Source organism: Manihot esculenta, chromosome 3, assembly GCF_001659605.2.
Source record: "Manihot esculenta cultivar AM560-2 chromosome 3, M.esculenta_v8, whole genome shotgun sequence".
NCBI lineage: Eukaryota > Viridiplantae > Streptophyta > Magnoliopsida > Malpighiales > Euphorbiaceae > Manihot > Manihot esculenta.
In genome coordinates, this window is record NC_035163.2 from 1,604,496 (window position 1) to 1,618,709 (window position 14,214).

Genomic DNA, 14,214 nt, shown 5'->3' on the forward strand with positions numbered 1-14,214 from the left:
TTTTTTTATTCTAAATAAAATAATTATTAAAAAAAATCAATTAAATTGAATCCCTATAATACCAAAGGATAATCGAACGAGTTAACACTCCAAGTTACTTCTATGCCAGACTTTCTAATCCCCAAATTCACAGCAAACTGATCTCTTTCTCGCAAATTATCAATTTTTTAACGCAATATGTACATAAAATTCTTTCTTTTCAGTTACACGATTGGTATGAGCTCTTTAGTTCATGCCACAAGCAAAACAATGTGTCATAAACATCGTCATTCTCAAAATTACAATTTCCAATTTGTGAGACGCTTACTAAGGTCTTCAACCAATCTTCATGGAGAGTTGAGAATTCTGATCGCTTTTCACTTGACTTGAAACTTTCTCCAATTGATTTTTTCATCAATTGGCCAGCCTGTGAAGCAGCTTCCACCACCATTTCAGGGATTCCAGCCATGACGGCCACTTGTAATCCATAACTCTCAGGGCATGCTCCAGAGGCAAGCCGATACAGAAAAACCAAATCCTGATCACCTTTGGAATAGCTTTCAGATCTTGACTTGAAAGCACAGGCCATGTGTTGCAGTGTAACATGTGGATGAGACGTAAATTCCTTTGTGAGCGGATGATAGTGTGTTGCAAAAAGCAATCGGCAGTTTACCTTCTCAACAAGATGTCGAAACACCTGGACAAATATTTGGGGACCCATTTAACTGCTAATGAAATCAAGCAATCTACTGTAATAAAAAGAAGCAGATAAAGCTGTTTCCAAATCCATTGTATACTGTTATTATCCTGTCCATAATAAAGAGTAAACAAATAATATTATTGAATAAATGGAAATGTGAAAGAAATGCTTAAAGAAGTTTCTTGAAGAGGTATAAATTTCGGAAGCTCTAGAATGTGGCAAAATGCATAAATGTGCAGCAATTTTTACCGTGGGGACCAAGTGTTGTATGACCATGACATTTGCATGTCTCAAAGAGAAAGAAGGGCTCGTGATCAAGTGGAGCGAGTGTGAGCGTTTGAAGGTTTGCTGCACCTAGGCTTTGAGAGGTGCATGCATGTGTAGTTTAGGTCAAGCTTCCCTAAGCTTGAGTGTGTGAGAGTGCTAGACCGAGCACTAGTTTAGGAGGGTTACCACTTAAAGGTTTGTGACTGATTATTGATTGTAATTTTTTTTTTTTATCCTAGGGGTGGTTTTATTTGTATTATGTCCAAGTTGCCAAAACATTTTAACTATTGCATTCTTCAATTTCAATTTTACGGGGTTATTTTCACAACGTATACATAGAGGTCGCTAATAACACAGGATATAAGACCAATCAACTCAATCTACCAGAAAAGCTACTGATCCTTGATGATGCTTGTGCATTTATAATTGTCAAAGCATGCTAATGTTATGACTTTCAATGCAAGTATGTAATCACATCATTAATTATTATTTGAAATAATACATATCCATGTCAGCAACTGAGAGACTATGATGATCATCAGTATTTGTAAGGCCAAAAAAAAAAGAACCATTGACCAAATCTAATATGCAAATATTTTGTCTCACACTAAAACACAGTTTATGGGGCAAACATTTTTGTACATGTTTCCTACCTTTTCCCAGCAGATAGTATATTACTGCACTTACTGTACATATTGTTACCCTGGTTTTGTAAACTAGGAAATGCAAAAAAATGACATGAAAAGAAGATAAAAAAAGACTAGCAAACGGACAAGTTGCAATGCTGATCCTACAGAACAGGGGATGATAGATAAGTAACAAAGACAGAAATCTCACTGCATATGCGATGGCATATCCATCAAAAGTGCTTGTTCCTCGACCTAGTTCATCAAGAATAACAAGAGAATCTAGTGTCGCATTTTGAAGAACAGAAGCTGTTTCTGTGCATTCAATGAAGAATGTACCTGTAAAAGTAAATATACTTCCAGTCAAATTATAAAACTTGAAAGCCCTAGATGCATGATCATACTCATTTGTGCATCTGTCTGTGTTGTGTGCACGTGCTTTTAAAATTCCCAGCTTCAATCTATGAAAAGATACATTCCAAATGATTTCCCAAGGGAGTTCAATCATGCCTGGAATCAGCTATGACCATGTTTTTCATTACAGTGATATTTCTATTAATATACAATTTTATAGTCATTGGAATAAAATTTATAATTCTTGATAAGATACAAGTTGCATGGGAAAGATCAACTACACCTCACTGCAATCACCTACACGCCACCAAAACCATATCCACAATGTAGAACACAACCTCCTATCTTATAGTGTCTCTCCAAGAGGCCAAAAGCATGATTGAAATAACATTCAACCCATAGTTATTAAAAGCTCAAAGCGCAAAGGAGAGCCGAAACAAGAGGAGTGTCAAAAAAATAATATTTAACAAAAATAAATAAATAAAAGTATATGTACATTTATTTAACCAAACTTATCAAATTGACAATCTATAAGGCATTAATAAGTATAGAAAAATATAAAATAAATTGAGACTTACCATTAGTATCAGTTTCTTAGAACTTATTAGAAGATAAAATAAACCCAAAATTTGTAGACTCAAACTAAAGTTGAAATTTTTCTTTAAAATTCACAAAAAAAATTAAATAGCATTAGTAGTTTTGTTAGCAAAAATGAGAATAAGTAATTTTATATAGCATAGAAATATAGGACCTAAATAACATGTTGATATTTCTTTCTTTAAAAATAGATGGCATATAATCAAGAAATACATTACCTAAAATAGCATGTTAGTGGTTTTTATAAAAAGTAAAATGAAATAAAATACAGAAGCAATATCACAACAATACTAAAATACAGGGACTAACATAGATGTCAGTAGTATTTAAAAAGGACACTTTCATATAAACTAGAAATAGGAAGAAAGATATAAAATACTAAAAACAACATATAAGGAAAGGATTAAAAGGACCATGACCATAAGTGGAAGAAATAGGAAAAAGGGAGGTTTGATCTTAGGTGTAGCAATTTGATGAGATTTTAGCAATCGCTTATCACTAGTGGTACTAATTCCAAAACCTTCCTAGAGTAGCAATATCAAATTACAGTAGATCGGCAAACTTCAACTCAAATTATATTGTTTTTAGATCATTGGAAGTGCTCACCAAAGGTGGATATAAGAAAGACCTACTCTCCTAGATGCTTGCACCTGGTACAAGGTGCACGCCTAGGGGCATAACGCCTGGTTCATGTTGCATGCCTTTCTCCTATCTAGGCATTACATTTAGAGCCCGGTAAGCCTGAGGTGCATGAGACACACCTTTAATAAATGGGAACACATTAAAAACAGCCAAGGATCACCAAAAGAGAAGTGGGCATCTAGTGAGACTAGGTATCAGCTAACTTTCTAGAACTTACTTTCGCCTGTCATAATTCGATCAGTGGCACCAAGCCGTGTGAAGATGACATCAACAACAGAGAGAACACACTTCTCACTCGGCACAAAACAACCAAGCTGCAAATTAACACAATAAAAACAGTAAGTATAAAAAATTGATTAAGAAAAAATTTAAATGACCCAAGACTTATTTAATGTAACTATTTTCTACTGTATTTAAACCTAAGTTCTAAATAGCAACACAAACCTGAGCCAGTATAACAGCCAGACATGTCGCACGCAAAAGGGTTGATTTTCCACCCATATTTGGTCCAGTCAGCAGCAAAGTGCGAGGATGATAACCATCTGAATCCTCACCAAGGTGCAAGTCGTTTGGGACAGGCAGTCCTCCATTCTCTCCAAGAGCAAATGGATGCCACAGACCTTTAATTTTAAGTACAGGTCCTCTGGTTTCTTGCGTGAAGGCAGCAGTTTTTGACTCAAGCAAAATAACAGGCCTGGACATAGATCCAGATGACATGCTTGCAGTGATTGCAAAAGATCTTAGTACATCAATACAATTGATAGCATGGATCACTTCAGACCATTGTGTAGCTTTCTTAATAAATAATTCAATCAGCACACACAGTGTTTCAGCCTCTGACTCTGTCACATCATGGTTCTGGTATCAAATGCCATGTCAGTAATGCAACCGAAGGAGGGAGAAAAAGAACTAAACGCATTATCCATCCCAAGTGAGAGAAGAAGTTTCATTAGTTTAGTCTTAAAAATTGAATAGAATATATTGTTTAACAACATGAATAAGTCCAATCATGAGAGAGATAGAAGTCATTTTAAAAAAGGAAGAAAGTCTCAAACAAATTTACAATCAAAATTATATTCATTGAGAGAGAACTCACTATTTGACCTTGATTTCTAACTAAGGCATCTTAAATAATGGAAAATGCCATTGAAAGGAGCTTTCAGCTCTGACCAAAGAGATCAGTATTAGCATGCCACAATGAACATAAAAATATATAGTTAAGACCTTATATCACTGCCAGTTTTGCATGACCTTTGCCCCACTTTGTTTTTTCTGTGGGACACAAATGGAGGCCTGTTTTCTTATCAGACAGTTTCAAGAATCAACTAACTTACTATCATGAATCAAGGGAATTATGACAGGCTGATAACAGCCTGATGATACCAAACCTAACTAAAGTGGCAAGTACAATTGCAAGCTGGGTTGGAGACTAAAACAGGATTTCCAGTCACCGGAAACCACCTGTTACAGTTAAATCCTAACGAACACAGGACATAACACTTGCAGTGGACTGTTAATAGAAAAGAACAATGCCTGTATTTTGGTAACAGTACTCAAAAAGGCATTCAATTGGGAGGCTGGTGGGGGGAGTGGGGGGAGGGACAGAAAGAACCAGACCTGGTAATTAGGGAACTCACTATCTACAGCTGCTTCAAATTGGGAGAGGAATTTGCCAAGCCCAGCACTTCCACTTAGCTCTGGAAGTGAAAAATTTTTTGATAATGATGAGAATATTTTGCCTTCCTCCTGTAAGAGCACTAACAAGTCCATTCCAATCTGAAGTCCTTTCACCAAAGATCCAAAAACTTTCACCTATCCAATGATAAAAATGTTACAATTTCGAGTTTTTAATCTAAATGGAAATGCATTCCATTTTTATTCTATTACAAATGTATAATTACAAAGGGGAAAACAGAAATGTAAAAAACCAGACACATTTCTACATTTTCAATCATACAATCTGTTTAGATCACCATAGTAAGGGTTCTTTATGCGCCTAGTAGAAGAGAAAGCAAGCAATGTTTTGCACATGGTACAATCCCTGAAATTCTCATGAGTGATAACTTATTGAAACACACTTTTCCAATTCATATTAGAAATGCAATTTTCAGGTAAATGGCAATGAAGTAATACTTAAACCCAAACTTTCATGCCACAATTTCATAGAAGGATGGAGATAGACCTATTTAATCATCCATGTTCTAAGACATAAAATCATAATAAAGAAAATAAAGTAAAATTATTGAACAGACCAAATGCATGTTATTGAACTAACCAAATGCATGGTTTTTTTTAAGAAAAAAATAAAGGCAAATATCAGAGCAACAGTAACATTTGACACTCCTCAGAAAACAGTGAACAGGAAAAGACTTGATGTGATAGAAGGTAACTTACTCGCTGTTTCAACACTTTTTTCCCAATAAAGGGCAGTACAAGAGAAGCTGATGCCTGAAAGCTAGCCTTGACTCGACCAAGCATCCTTTCTATATCTGGAAGCTTGCGTAGATGTTGTGTGATAATTGACATAATTTCTGACTGTTTCATTAGATCCTCGACTACATTAAGCCTATTATTAATGCCTTCAACACATTTTAGTGGATGGCAGATCCACTTCCTTAAAAGCCGCTTACCAGATGATGTCACACAGTTATCAAGATAGTTAAACAATGTACCTGAAAATTGATGCAACACCTTTTGAAATTTAATTAAAAGCCTGAAGTAAGAGATGAAGATATTAGGATTCCAGCACTGTAATGGAGACAAACAGTTAAGAATACTTGCCTGACACACCACCATCAGCACTATTATTGAAAATTTCAAGATTAATCAAAGTCTGTCCATCCATTCTGAGGCAACCTCTATAAACTTGGTAGGGAAAAATATCCCCATTCCGCAAAACATCGTCTAACTGTTTAGAACCAACACCAAAATCATCATAAATAATACATAGTTAGGCCATCTCAAAGACTACAAGAGGGAGAAGTAAGAAAAGGTGCAAGAAAACCACAGATAGCTTACCATCAACCTGGATAGATGATCAATAAGTCCACCAAGAGCACATAGGGCTATATCATGGTTCGTTACACTGTCAAGTGCACTATTCCATGGGCTAGAAGACCCTCTAAGGTAACCCTTGGACTGAATCAAATTTCTAACTTCAGAAGCATCCAGAAAATCACTGGTGGGTGGAACTGGTGTCAATTGCAGTGTTGTTGAACCTGAAGGAAAAATGAAATATCAATTCAATCACTGGAGGAAAAGAAAGCAATTTTTCACTAGCAAGCACAAGTAGACATCACATCTCACTAGGTGTAGTAATATATCACAGGTGATATCACAGGTCACTCTAATTTTTACTTGGTCAGACTCTGACAGGGGCAGATGAAAGCAAATAGTGACACCGACTTGCTAAGCATGAAAATTAAGTGCTTGATGCCACTTCAAATATTATACACTGGGAGAGCCCAGAATTGCATTAAAAAACAGGTTTGGAAGTTCTATATGGCAAAAAAGCAAAAAAAGCACCTTACAATAGTATTACACATTTTGTTGCATGGTTTTCTCAAACAAATGATAGTTAATAAAATTATATTATATATGGACGCACAAGAAAGAAGCTGAAATCTCGGCATCTCATCATAAATATAATAATTAAATATGTTCATTTAAAAAGACAATAAATAAGTAATGCACCTTTAAAGAAAGCTACAGAGCGTTTCCTTTACATTGACAAGTAAAAAAATCACCAATGCATCTTCTCATTGAATAAATAGAATTGTGCATAACACACACACACACACAAAATTAAGAATTTCTTTTGTGCACTTTCATACTGCAAAATTCTTTATTTCATCAATAAACATATACCTGGGCATTTAAAAAGTTTTTCTGAACTCACCAGTTAATGAATACTTTTTTAGTGCTTTTTGTGCTTCTTTGGACATCCCTGAAACATAGAAATCTGGAAGCTTGAAACAAACTGAAAATTGTACCATAAATAAAAGATAAATAAAAGAAAAAGTACATGTATATTTTACCTCTGCTTTCAAATATAACTTCCCTAGGTGACACCTACAAGCAAATTCCAGTGAGAATTATTTATTTTAATATTACATAATACAGCCAGGCATTCACGTAAGCAAGAGATTTAAAAGGCATACCTGCATTAGTAATGCCCCCAAAGCAGCCGAGGAAGTATCGTCATTGAAAGAACCAACCCAAAATTTTAGAGCAGCACAATCAACAAAAGCAAATCCATAAACAGTTGCCCCATTATCTAGCCCATAATTTCCCTAAAGAAATATCCAAAGAGGAAAAGCAACAGATTAGATGGCTTGACAAAATTTTGAGTAAACATGAAAATTAACAGAATAAAAAATCTGAATATCAAGCAACAATGACATTAACTTTTCAGTAAGGAAAAGTTTAAGTAGAGTGCCCAGGAGTAATCAGTAAAGACGACGATTATCTTATTGGAACAATAATATGCAAAGAATTATAACAGAAACTCTGAAGATGATGATCAGAAGAAAAACCAGTTCATCATACTTCAGGAGCTACCATTGATAGCCAACACCTAATGCTAAGGAACAAATGACAAGAAGGAAGTTCTTCAAAACAAAGTAACTCTTCTACAGCTAACAGATGATGTCACAGAATAAACTTGCATTGATGGAAATCTAATGACTATTTTGAAATTAAAGATAGCAAAATATGAGATCTCAAAAGTGCATGAGAAAGGGAAGAAAATAATGTGTTTTGCCAAAAAGTGTAATAGAAGTATCTTGCACACAACTGCGTTGCACTAACATTTCGAATTTAATTAAAATGGAACCTTACAGAAACAGACCTCTTTTATAGCAAGAAGATGAACTGCATCAGGCCCAATATTACCATCTGTTGCAGTAGATGGTGTCACAACTTGAACTAATTTTCTTTGAATTACCTGAAACCAAATGCTAACAGTTGCTTGTTTGCCAAAATAAATAAACTAATAATGGTTGCTAGGCAGTTACACAAGCAAAGAAGTGACACAGTAAAGAATCACAGAATAAAGAAATGAACATGAAATAAAAAATGACAAGAAAGAAAAAATTGTGAATTATATTGAGAATTCAAGGAACCCAGAAAAAAAAAATCAATAAATAATAGCATGCTACAGCTTACAACTTCAATATTGCAGCAAAAAGGCTCAAGTTATCAAGTGCACACTCTATTGAAAAAGAACTTGAAACATTAAACTTTAATGAAGAAGTTAAATAAAGAACAAGAAGTCTAATATCTTTCTAACTATCCCATAATGATTTTCAGCCATAAAGGCACCTGAGGATCGAAATGAATGACAATTTCAGGTGAAATCCTTAGCTTACAGTTATCATATGGATAAAACAGATGACATAGAATTTTTTATGTAGTTATAATTTTTATTACATTTTTTTCTTTTCCTCTTTATTTTCACCTAGCACTCGTGCCTTGAGAGTGGAGTGTTCCTATCCAACTATTTGTAGTCCAAAATGATGTTACAGTGTCAATTATTGAGATAGAAATAGAAGGGGAAATAAATAATCAGATTTTTCTTTACTAAGCCAGTATGAGAAACTTACAGAATTTGCACCCCTAGCTTTTGCTTGATCAGACGTTTCCAACTGCTCTATTCGTCCAACTTTGTACCTTGATAAAGGAAATAGAAACAATATGTGAAGTGAATTGCATTTGGTTTAAACCAGGAAAGTAAACTGATAAACATGTAAACAAGCAAGTCTCCTCAAACTACTAGGAGACATGCAAATGAATATTATCCAGTTGCTCCATTTAATTTACAGCCACATATTAGAGCAAGTGATAAATTATCCTTCCTTTTCTCACATATGAAGCAACAAACTTTCCCATGAAACAAAGCCGAGCAAGCACATGCCTACTCTTAATTCATCATTCCAGATACAGTTTCAACCAGACTATTGCTTTGTGGAGACATGTGAAAATATTAAGCACATCATGCAAGCAAAATCAGTTGTTCCTCTTGACACAACTCAATATTTAAGCACAGCTAAAGCACATGGAAATAGAAAAGGAGGAAAAGGCATTGTATGTTTAAGCTAAAAGGTCATTGTTTCCTACCCACGGGCAACCAGCTTTTCAACAGCATCATCAATCCCACTTTCAGATATACCAACCTGATCACAAAGGAAGAAATTAATAAGGCAGAAATATATGGTAGATGGCAGACACTGACAGGTCATAGGAAAATAAATTTCCAACTAGAAATAATAAATCACCTGCCGACACTTCCCCACACCACTTAACGTTATTTTCCAATCCAGCTCCTTGTGACCAATTTCAGCATCCAGCTCATAAAGCTCATAGAATTTTCCCTACAGTTGATGGTAAGTAATAGCAAATATAAATAAAATTCTGAAACCTAGAGATGCAAAGTTAAAAAGGAAATATGTTGGTCCATCACTCTAAATATTCAATACCAAGATATTCCATAGATAAGTCTTCTTTAATAGAAATGAATGCAAGTATCATTGCCTACAACCAAATTAGGATAAATTGACGCATGACAAACTGACATGAATACTATGGTGTTGGCCCCCAAAGTAGCAATACATCTTATGTTTCTGCTATTATAGACTGTTTTGCTTATGCTACTTATTGAAATGATGCATGATTCATATCAGAGATCAGACTAATACACTTCCTAAAGGCAATAATCATAATTTTTAGGAAAATGATAAATAGTGGCCATGGTATATGCTCTAAAGTCTAGTGTAAGTCAAAAAAATGAAATAACTAGTAACTTTAAAATAAAAAATGTAAAGATAGAACCAGCATTAACTAACCACTTTAAAGAAAAGGACAACATCCATGTTCTGAGATTTGACACTCCAGTATTGTTTTTGAGATGCTGACATTTTCTTTAAAGCATCAGGTGGTATATGTAGTGTCCTTTTATCATACAGAGGATCACTGGGCCTCCTCCCATTAGCATCCCTAATTTTCGAAGGGTCAAGCCACTCAAATTTGATAGTTGAATCAGATAATCCATCATGTTTCTTGCTAGGGGCCGTTGAATCAAGAAGAAGTTTCACTCTCTTGCCAGCATTTAACAAGGAACAACCATTCTTCCCATCAAACTTAGAACCATCCTCTTGAATTCGCTTCAAACGAGGAACTAAAGGTTGCACACCTGGTGTCTCTGGCCCAGGAACGTCACCATTGCTTTTGGCAAGTAAGATACTTCCATTATCAACTGCCCCATTCACGCAGAAAGCATTGTCCTTTTCAGGATGTTGAGGAGCTGCTCCTTGTTTGGTGAGCCCTTCTGGATCAATAAATCTACCAGAACCAAACAACACCAAATAAAGTATGATTAGCCTGGATCCCACAACCTATCCAATGACTATAAGTAAATCCCAAGCAATCAGGCTATTACAGAAAGCAAAAAGCAAGTAACATATCAATACATCAGTGGTGTACAGGCACGTATTCTTACCAATAGTTACACACACACCCCAAATACAAGGTAACATCGCATACAATTATTGCCTTCAAAATTGGGAGTTAAATGAAACTCTGAGTACAAAATTTAATGGGGAAAGCAATGGCAGAAACTAATTTTACTACATTAAGAATCACTCATAGTAACCACTAACCAATGAGCTAATCGGTACTGTACTTGCTTCTAGGGTTGTTAGGTCTGGAGATAGAGAACCAGTGACAGGTAAATGAATTAAAAGAGGGGGGAGAAAGAAAGAATCACTCACAATCCAAAGGAAGGCTGACAGATTTTAATGCTCTATTTATAAATTCTTAACTTCTTGGCCCATGCAATCTATATTTATAAATTCTTGACTACTCATTATTTCAAAATCAGGCACGTAATTATGTATAAGAAAAACCCCTTGAGCAAACTTTCTCCAAACAGTCACCGTAGGTTACAAATGGTCTAAAATCGCGACACAACAAAATCTTCTGAACAGTGCAATATATAATAATGGAGCATACATTTAAGTGTAGAAAACGAATAAGGTACAAAAGATTCAAAATTACTCAATTTCACTTCGATTTAACAGGAAAAACAAAATATAACACATGTTCAAAAGCCATTGGGAGATAAAGGATAAAGGAAGGTACCTCTCAAGAGGCTTTTCTTTGTCATCGACCTTTACGAACTTATGCTTAATGCTCGAGAAAAGTGAAGAACCACAGTTGTCCTCATTAGGCTTGAAGCTCTCAGCAAGAATCTTACGTGGCACCTTCTCTGGTGGGGTATCGATTCCCCCAACTTCCAGGGACGATTGCAGTGAACCATGACTGCGAATCTCAGGTTCACTCGAAGAGGTGATCTCTTGTTTCTGCCGCTTTGCCAGTAAATGAGCTTTCGGACCGTCGAGACGGTCCCTGTGGCCGGAGTTCTGATTCGCCGGCGAGGGTTTTTGGAAGAATGAGAGTATCGATTTCTGTCGCTGCATTTTCTTAATTCCGCGAGAGAGAGAGAGGAACGGAGTATGATTATAGTATAAATAAAATCAGTGAAATATTGGCGCCAAATTTTCGGTCCTTGCTAGCGCGCGGCTTTTGCCTACACTTGCCCATCCGGATTTTATATAGCTTTTCATCAAGCTTCAAATAATCCACGTTTAACTTTTTATTTGTCTCTGACCAAAAAAAAAAAAAAAATTATTTGTCAAGTATAATCTTAAATTTTACATTTACCTTATGTTTGCCTATTTTATTGTCCAAGATAATTTGAAAGAAATTAAAAAAATAAAATAAAGAAATAAGGAAAAATTTAAAAAAATAAAATTTAATTTAATTTATGTCATTTGGAAAAATGAGTAATTTATTAAAGAATAAACTTTCTTGAAACCCATTTAGGTGTTTTATACCTATTTTCTATTATTTTGAAGGAAAATATTTTGGAACATTTATAATAAATTGAAAAATATAATTTTTCTTCTTTTCCTCTCCTCTCCTTTCATTTATCTTCCTTGATTCAATCATGTTTAAATACAAAAATTTAAGAAATTTCATTTTTTTTTCCGCTTTATTTTCTCTCCATTTCCCTCAAATCAAATAAAACTCTTATTGGGCATCTTCGGGATAGACAAATTTATACCTAATAAATTTTAGTACTATAAATTCTTTTGATTTAATCTTGTCCATAAATATAGAATTATAATTTTTTACATGCATTAAAAAAATATAATTGTTTAACCTAGCTTGATTTGGTATTTAAAAACATATTACTCACGAAGTAAACTCAAATTTAATTTCTCATATCCTCAATTTTTTATTAAAAATATATATATATATAATTTTTTTTTAGAATAAGAAGAGAATCAACTGGAACTAACTAATAATAGCAATAACATAGCTGCAACGTAAGAGGCATCAATCCATTCGATAGGAAAGTAAACACTTTCAAGAGAATTCTAATTTTGGATGCCAATTGAGGCAATAAAATCTGCACAGCTATTTGCTTCACATGGCATATGATGAAAAAGAATATCATCTTCCAGGCTAATATGTTTATGGATCTCCCATACGCAAGCATTGTTAGAGACTTTGTCTTAAGACGGTCATTTAGCAACGAAATTATGGACAGTTGTCACATTTTATCTCCATATTATAAAAGTCCCATTATTTAACTAGTCTAAATCCTGCTAAAGATGGTTTGTAATTCGGCATTTAAAACGGCCAACTTTCCAAATGATGTAATCAAATCTTTGATCCATAGAATGTCTCCACCTAATGCATTACCATCTTTCAAAAAAACTCTCACATCGGTATTAAGTTTCACGAAGGTCTTGGATGGTTTTCTCATCTAACATTTTGTTGTCTCATTTGAGATCCTCTATTAGCCTAAAAACATCTTATTCAAAAACCTGTGATTTCCTTAGTTTCATTCAAGGCCAATCAAGTAAAAGAATTTAAGTTTGAGCCTATATAGCCAAAAAGAAAATCATTTTGCCTATTCCATATGCGCCAACGGATTACACCAAACAATAGCGTCAAGGATATTTTTTATCCAAATTATTCCTTAGACTGAAGATTCTAATCTGTAAATAATATTGGATTTAAACCGTGAATAACCCTTGAACAATAGAATAGTCTGCAGTCTAATTTCTAGTGAGAAGGTGATGAAGAGTATCCCATCGCAAGCTAAGATGGGATAGTTGATACAAGTCTTGTGTTTCGAAGTTCTAAGGTGGTTTCGGATTTCGAGATTTTACCAATTTCAATTTTGCTTGTCTAGTAAAGCAATGTTTGAAGCTTTTTCACTATCCTTGTAATTTATGGATGCACCTTCTAAAGGGTATCTATTTTCCTTGTTCTTCTTTTTGGCAAGCACATTCTAAATGTGGTAGTTCATGGATTTAGTAGAGCCTCTTGACATGTAGAGATGTACTTCATCAAGGTGTTCATATGAATACTAGAGATCAAGGTGTTCATATGAATACTAGAGATGGCATAAATACTAATATTTGGTCTGATCCATAGGTGTCTCTAGCAAAAACTTTTATTGTCCCTTTGACCTAACAATTGCCCTGCAGGACTCACAATGGTGGCGGATCTGATAGATCACAATTATCTTGATTGGAATCATTGGTTGATTTATTAACTATTTGAATCTCGAAATTTTTCTTTTATTCTCTCGATACCCATGACACCTCTTTGTACTCCAAAATCTTGCATTTGAGCATTTTACAATGAATAGTCAATATATGATTTGTTCAGGTTACAAGTTACTGATGTGCAAATTGATGTTGCAAAATACAAAATGCCAAGCCTCTTCTCCAATTCTCGTTGTTCCAGTGATATGGAAAATTGTTTGGTCCCTTCAGGTTATGTCCAAGTTTAAAATTTTTATTTGGTGCTGCCTCCATAATACTTAACCTATTTTAGACAACTTTAGCAACTCGAGATATTGTAGCAGTCTCTTGATTTTCTATTTGTTTATCTCATCCGAAAACTTTAGAATATTTATTCTTTTGGTGTCCTTATATTAGCATGGTTTGGTTTGTTAATACTTATGGATATATG

The 14,214-nt window shown here is 34.6% G+C and overlaps 1 protein-coding gene across 2 annotated transcripts; it reads right to left on the minus strand.

The window, feature by feature from the left end:
* Nucleotides 1-69: 69 nt before the first annotated feature.
* On the minus strand, nt 70-11,779 carry LOC110611202 (DNA mismatch repair protein MSH7). 2 transcript variants are annotated; one of them, XM_021751378.2, is made up of 17 exons: nt 11,302-11,775; nt 10,008-10,503; nt 9,441-9,536; nt 9,283-9,338; nt 8,769-8,835; nt 8,015-8,110; nt 7,326-7,457; nt 7,203-7,236; nt 7,064-7,111; nt 6,184-6,383; nt 5,947-6,073; nt 5,560-5,837; nt 4,783-4,977; nt 3,610-4,023; nt 3,383-3,479; nt 1,784-1,911; nt 70-676 (listed from the first exon to the last, which is right to left on the minus strand). In XM_021751378.2, the coding sequence occupies exons 1-17, from the start codon at nt 11,637-11,639 to the stop codon at nt 200-202; spliced, it is 3,279 nt and encodes a 1,092-aa protein (XP_021607070.1). In that variant the 5' UTR covers nt 11,640-11,775; the 3' UTR covers nt 70-199. The 2 variants fall into 2 exon arrangements, 1 of the variants encoding a protein (XP_021607070.1); XR_002487327.2 differs by lacking the exon at nt 70-676 and adding an exon at nt 3,130-3,264 and having other exon boundaries at nt 1,871-1,911; nt 11,302-11,779.
* Between the last annotated feature and the right edge of the window lie 2,435 nt (nt 11,780-14,214).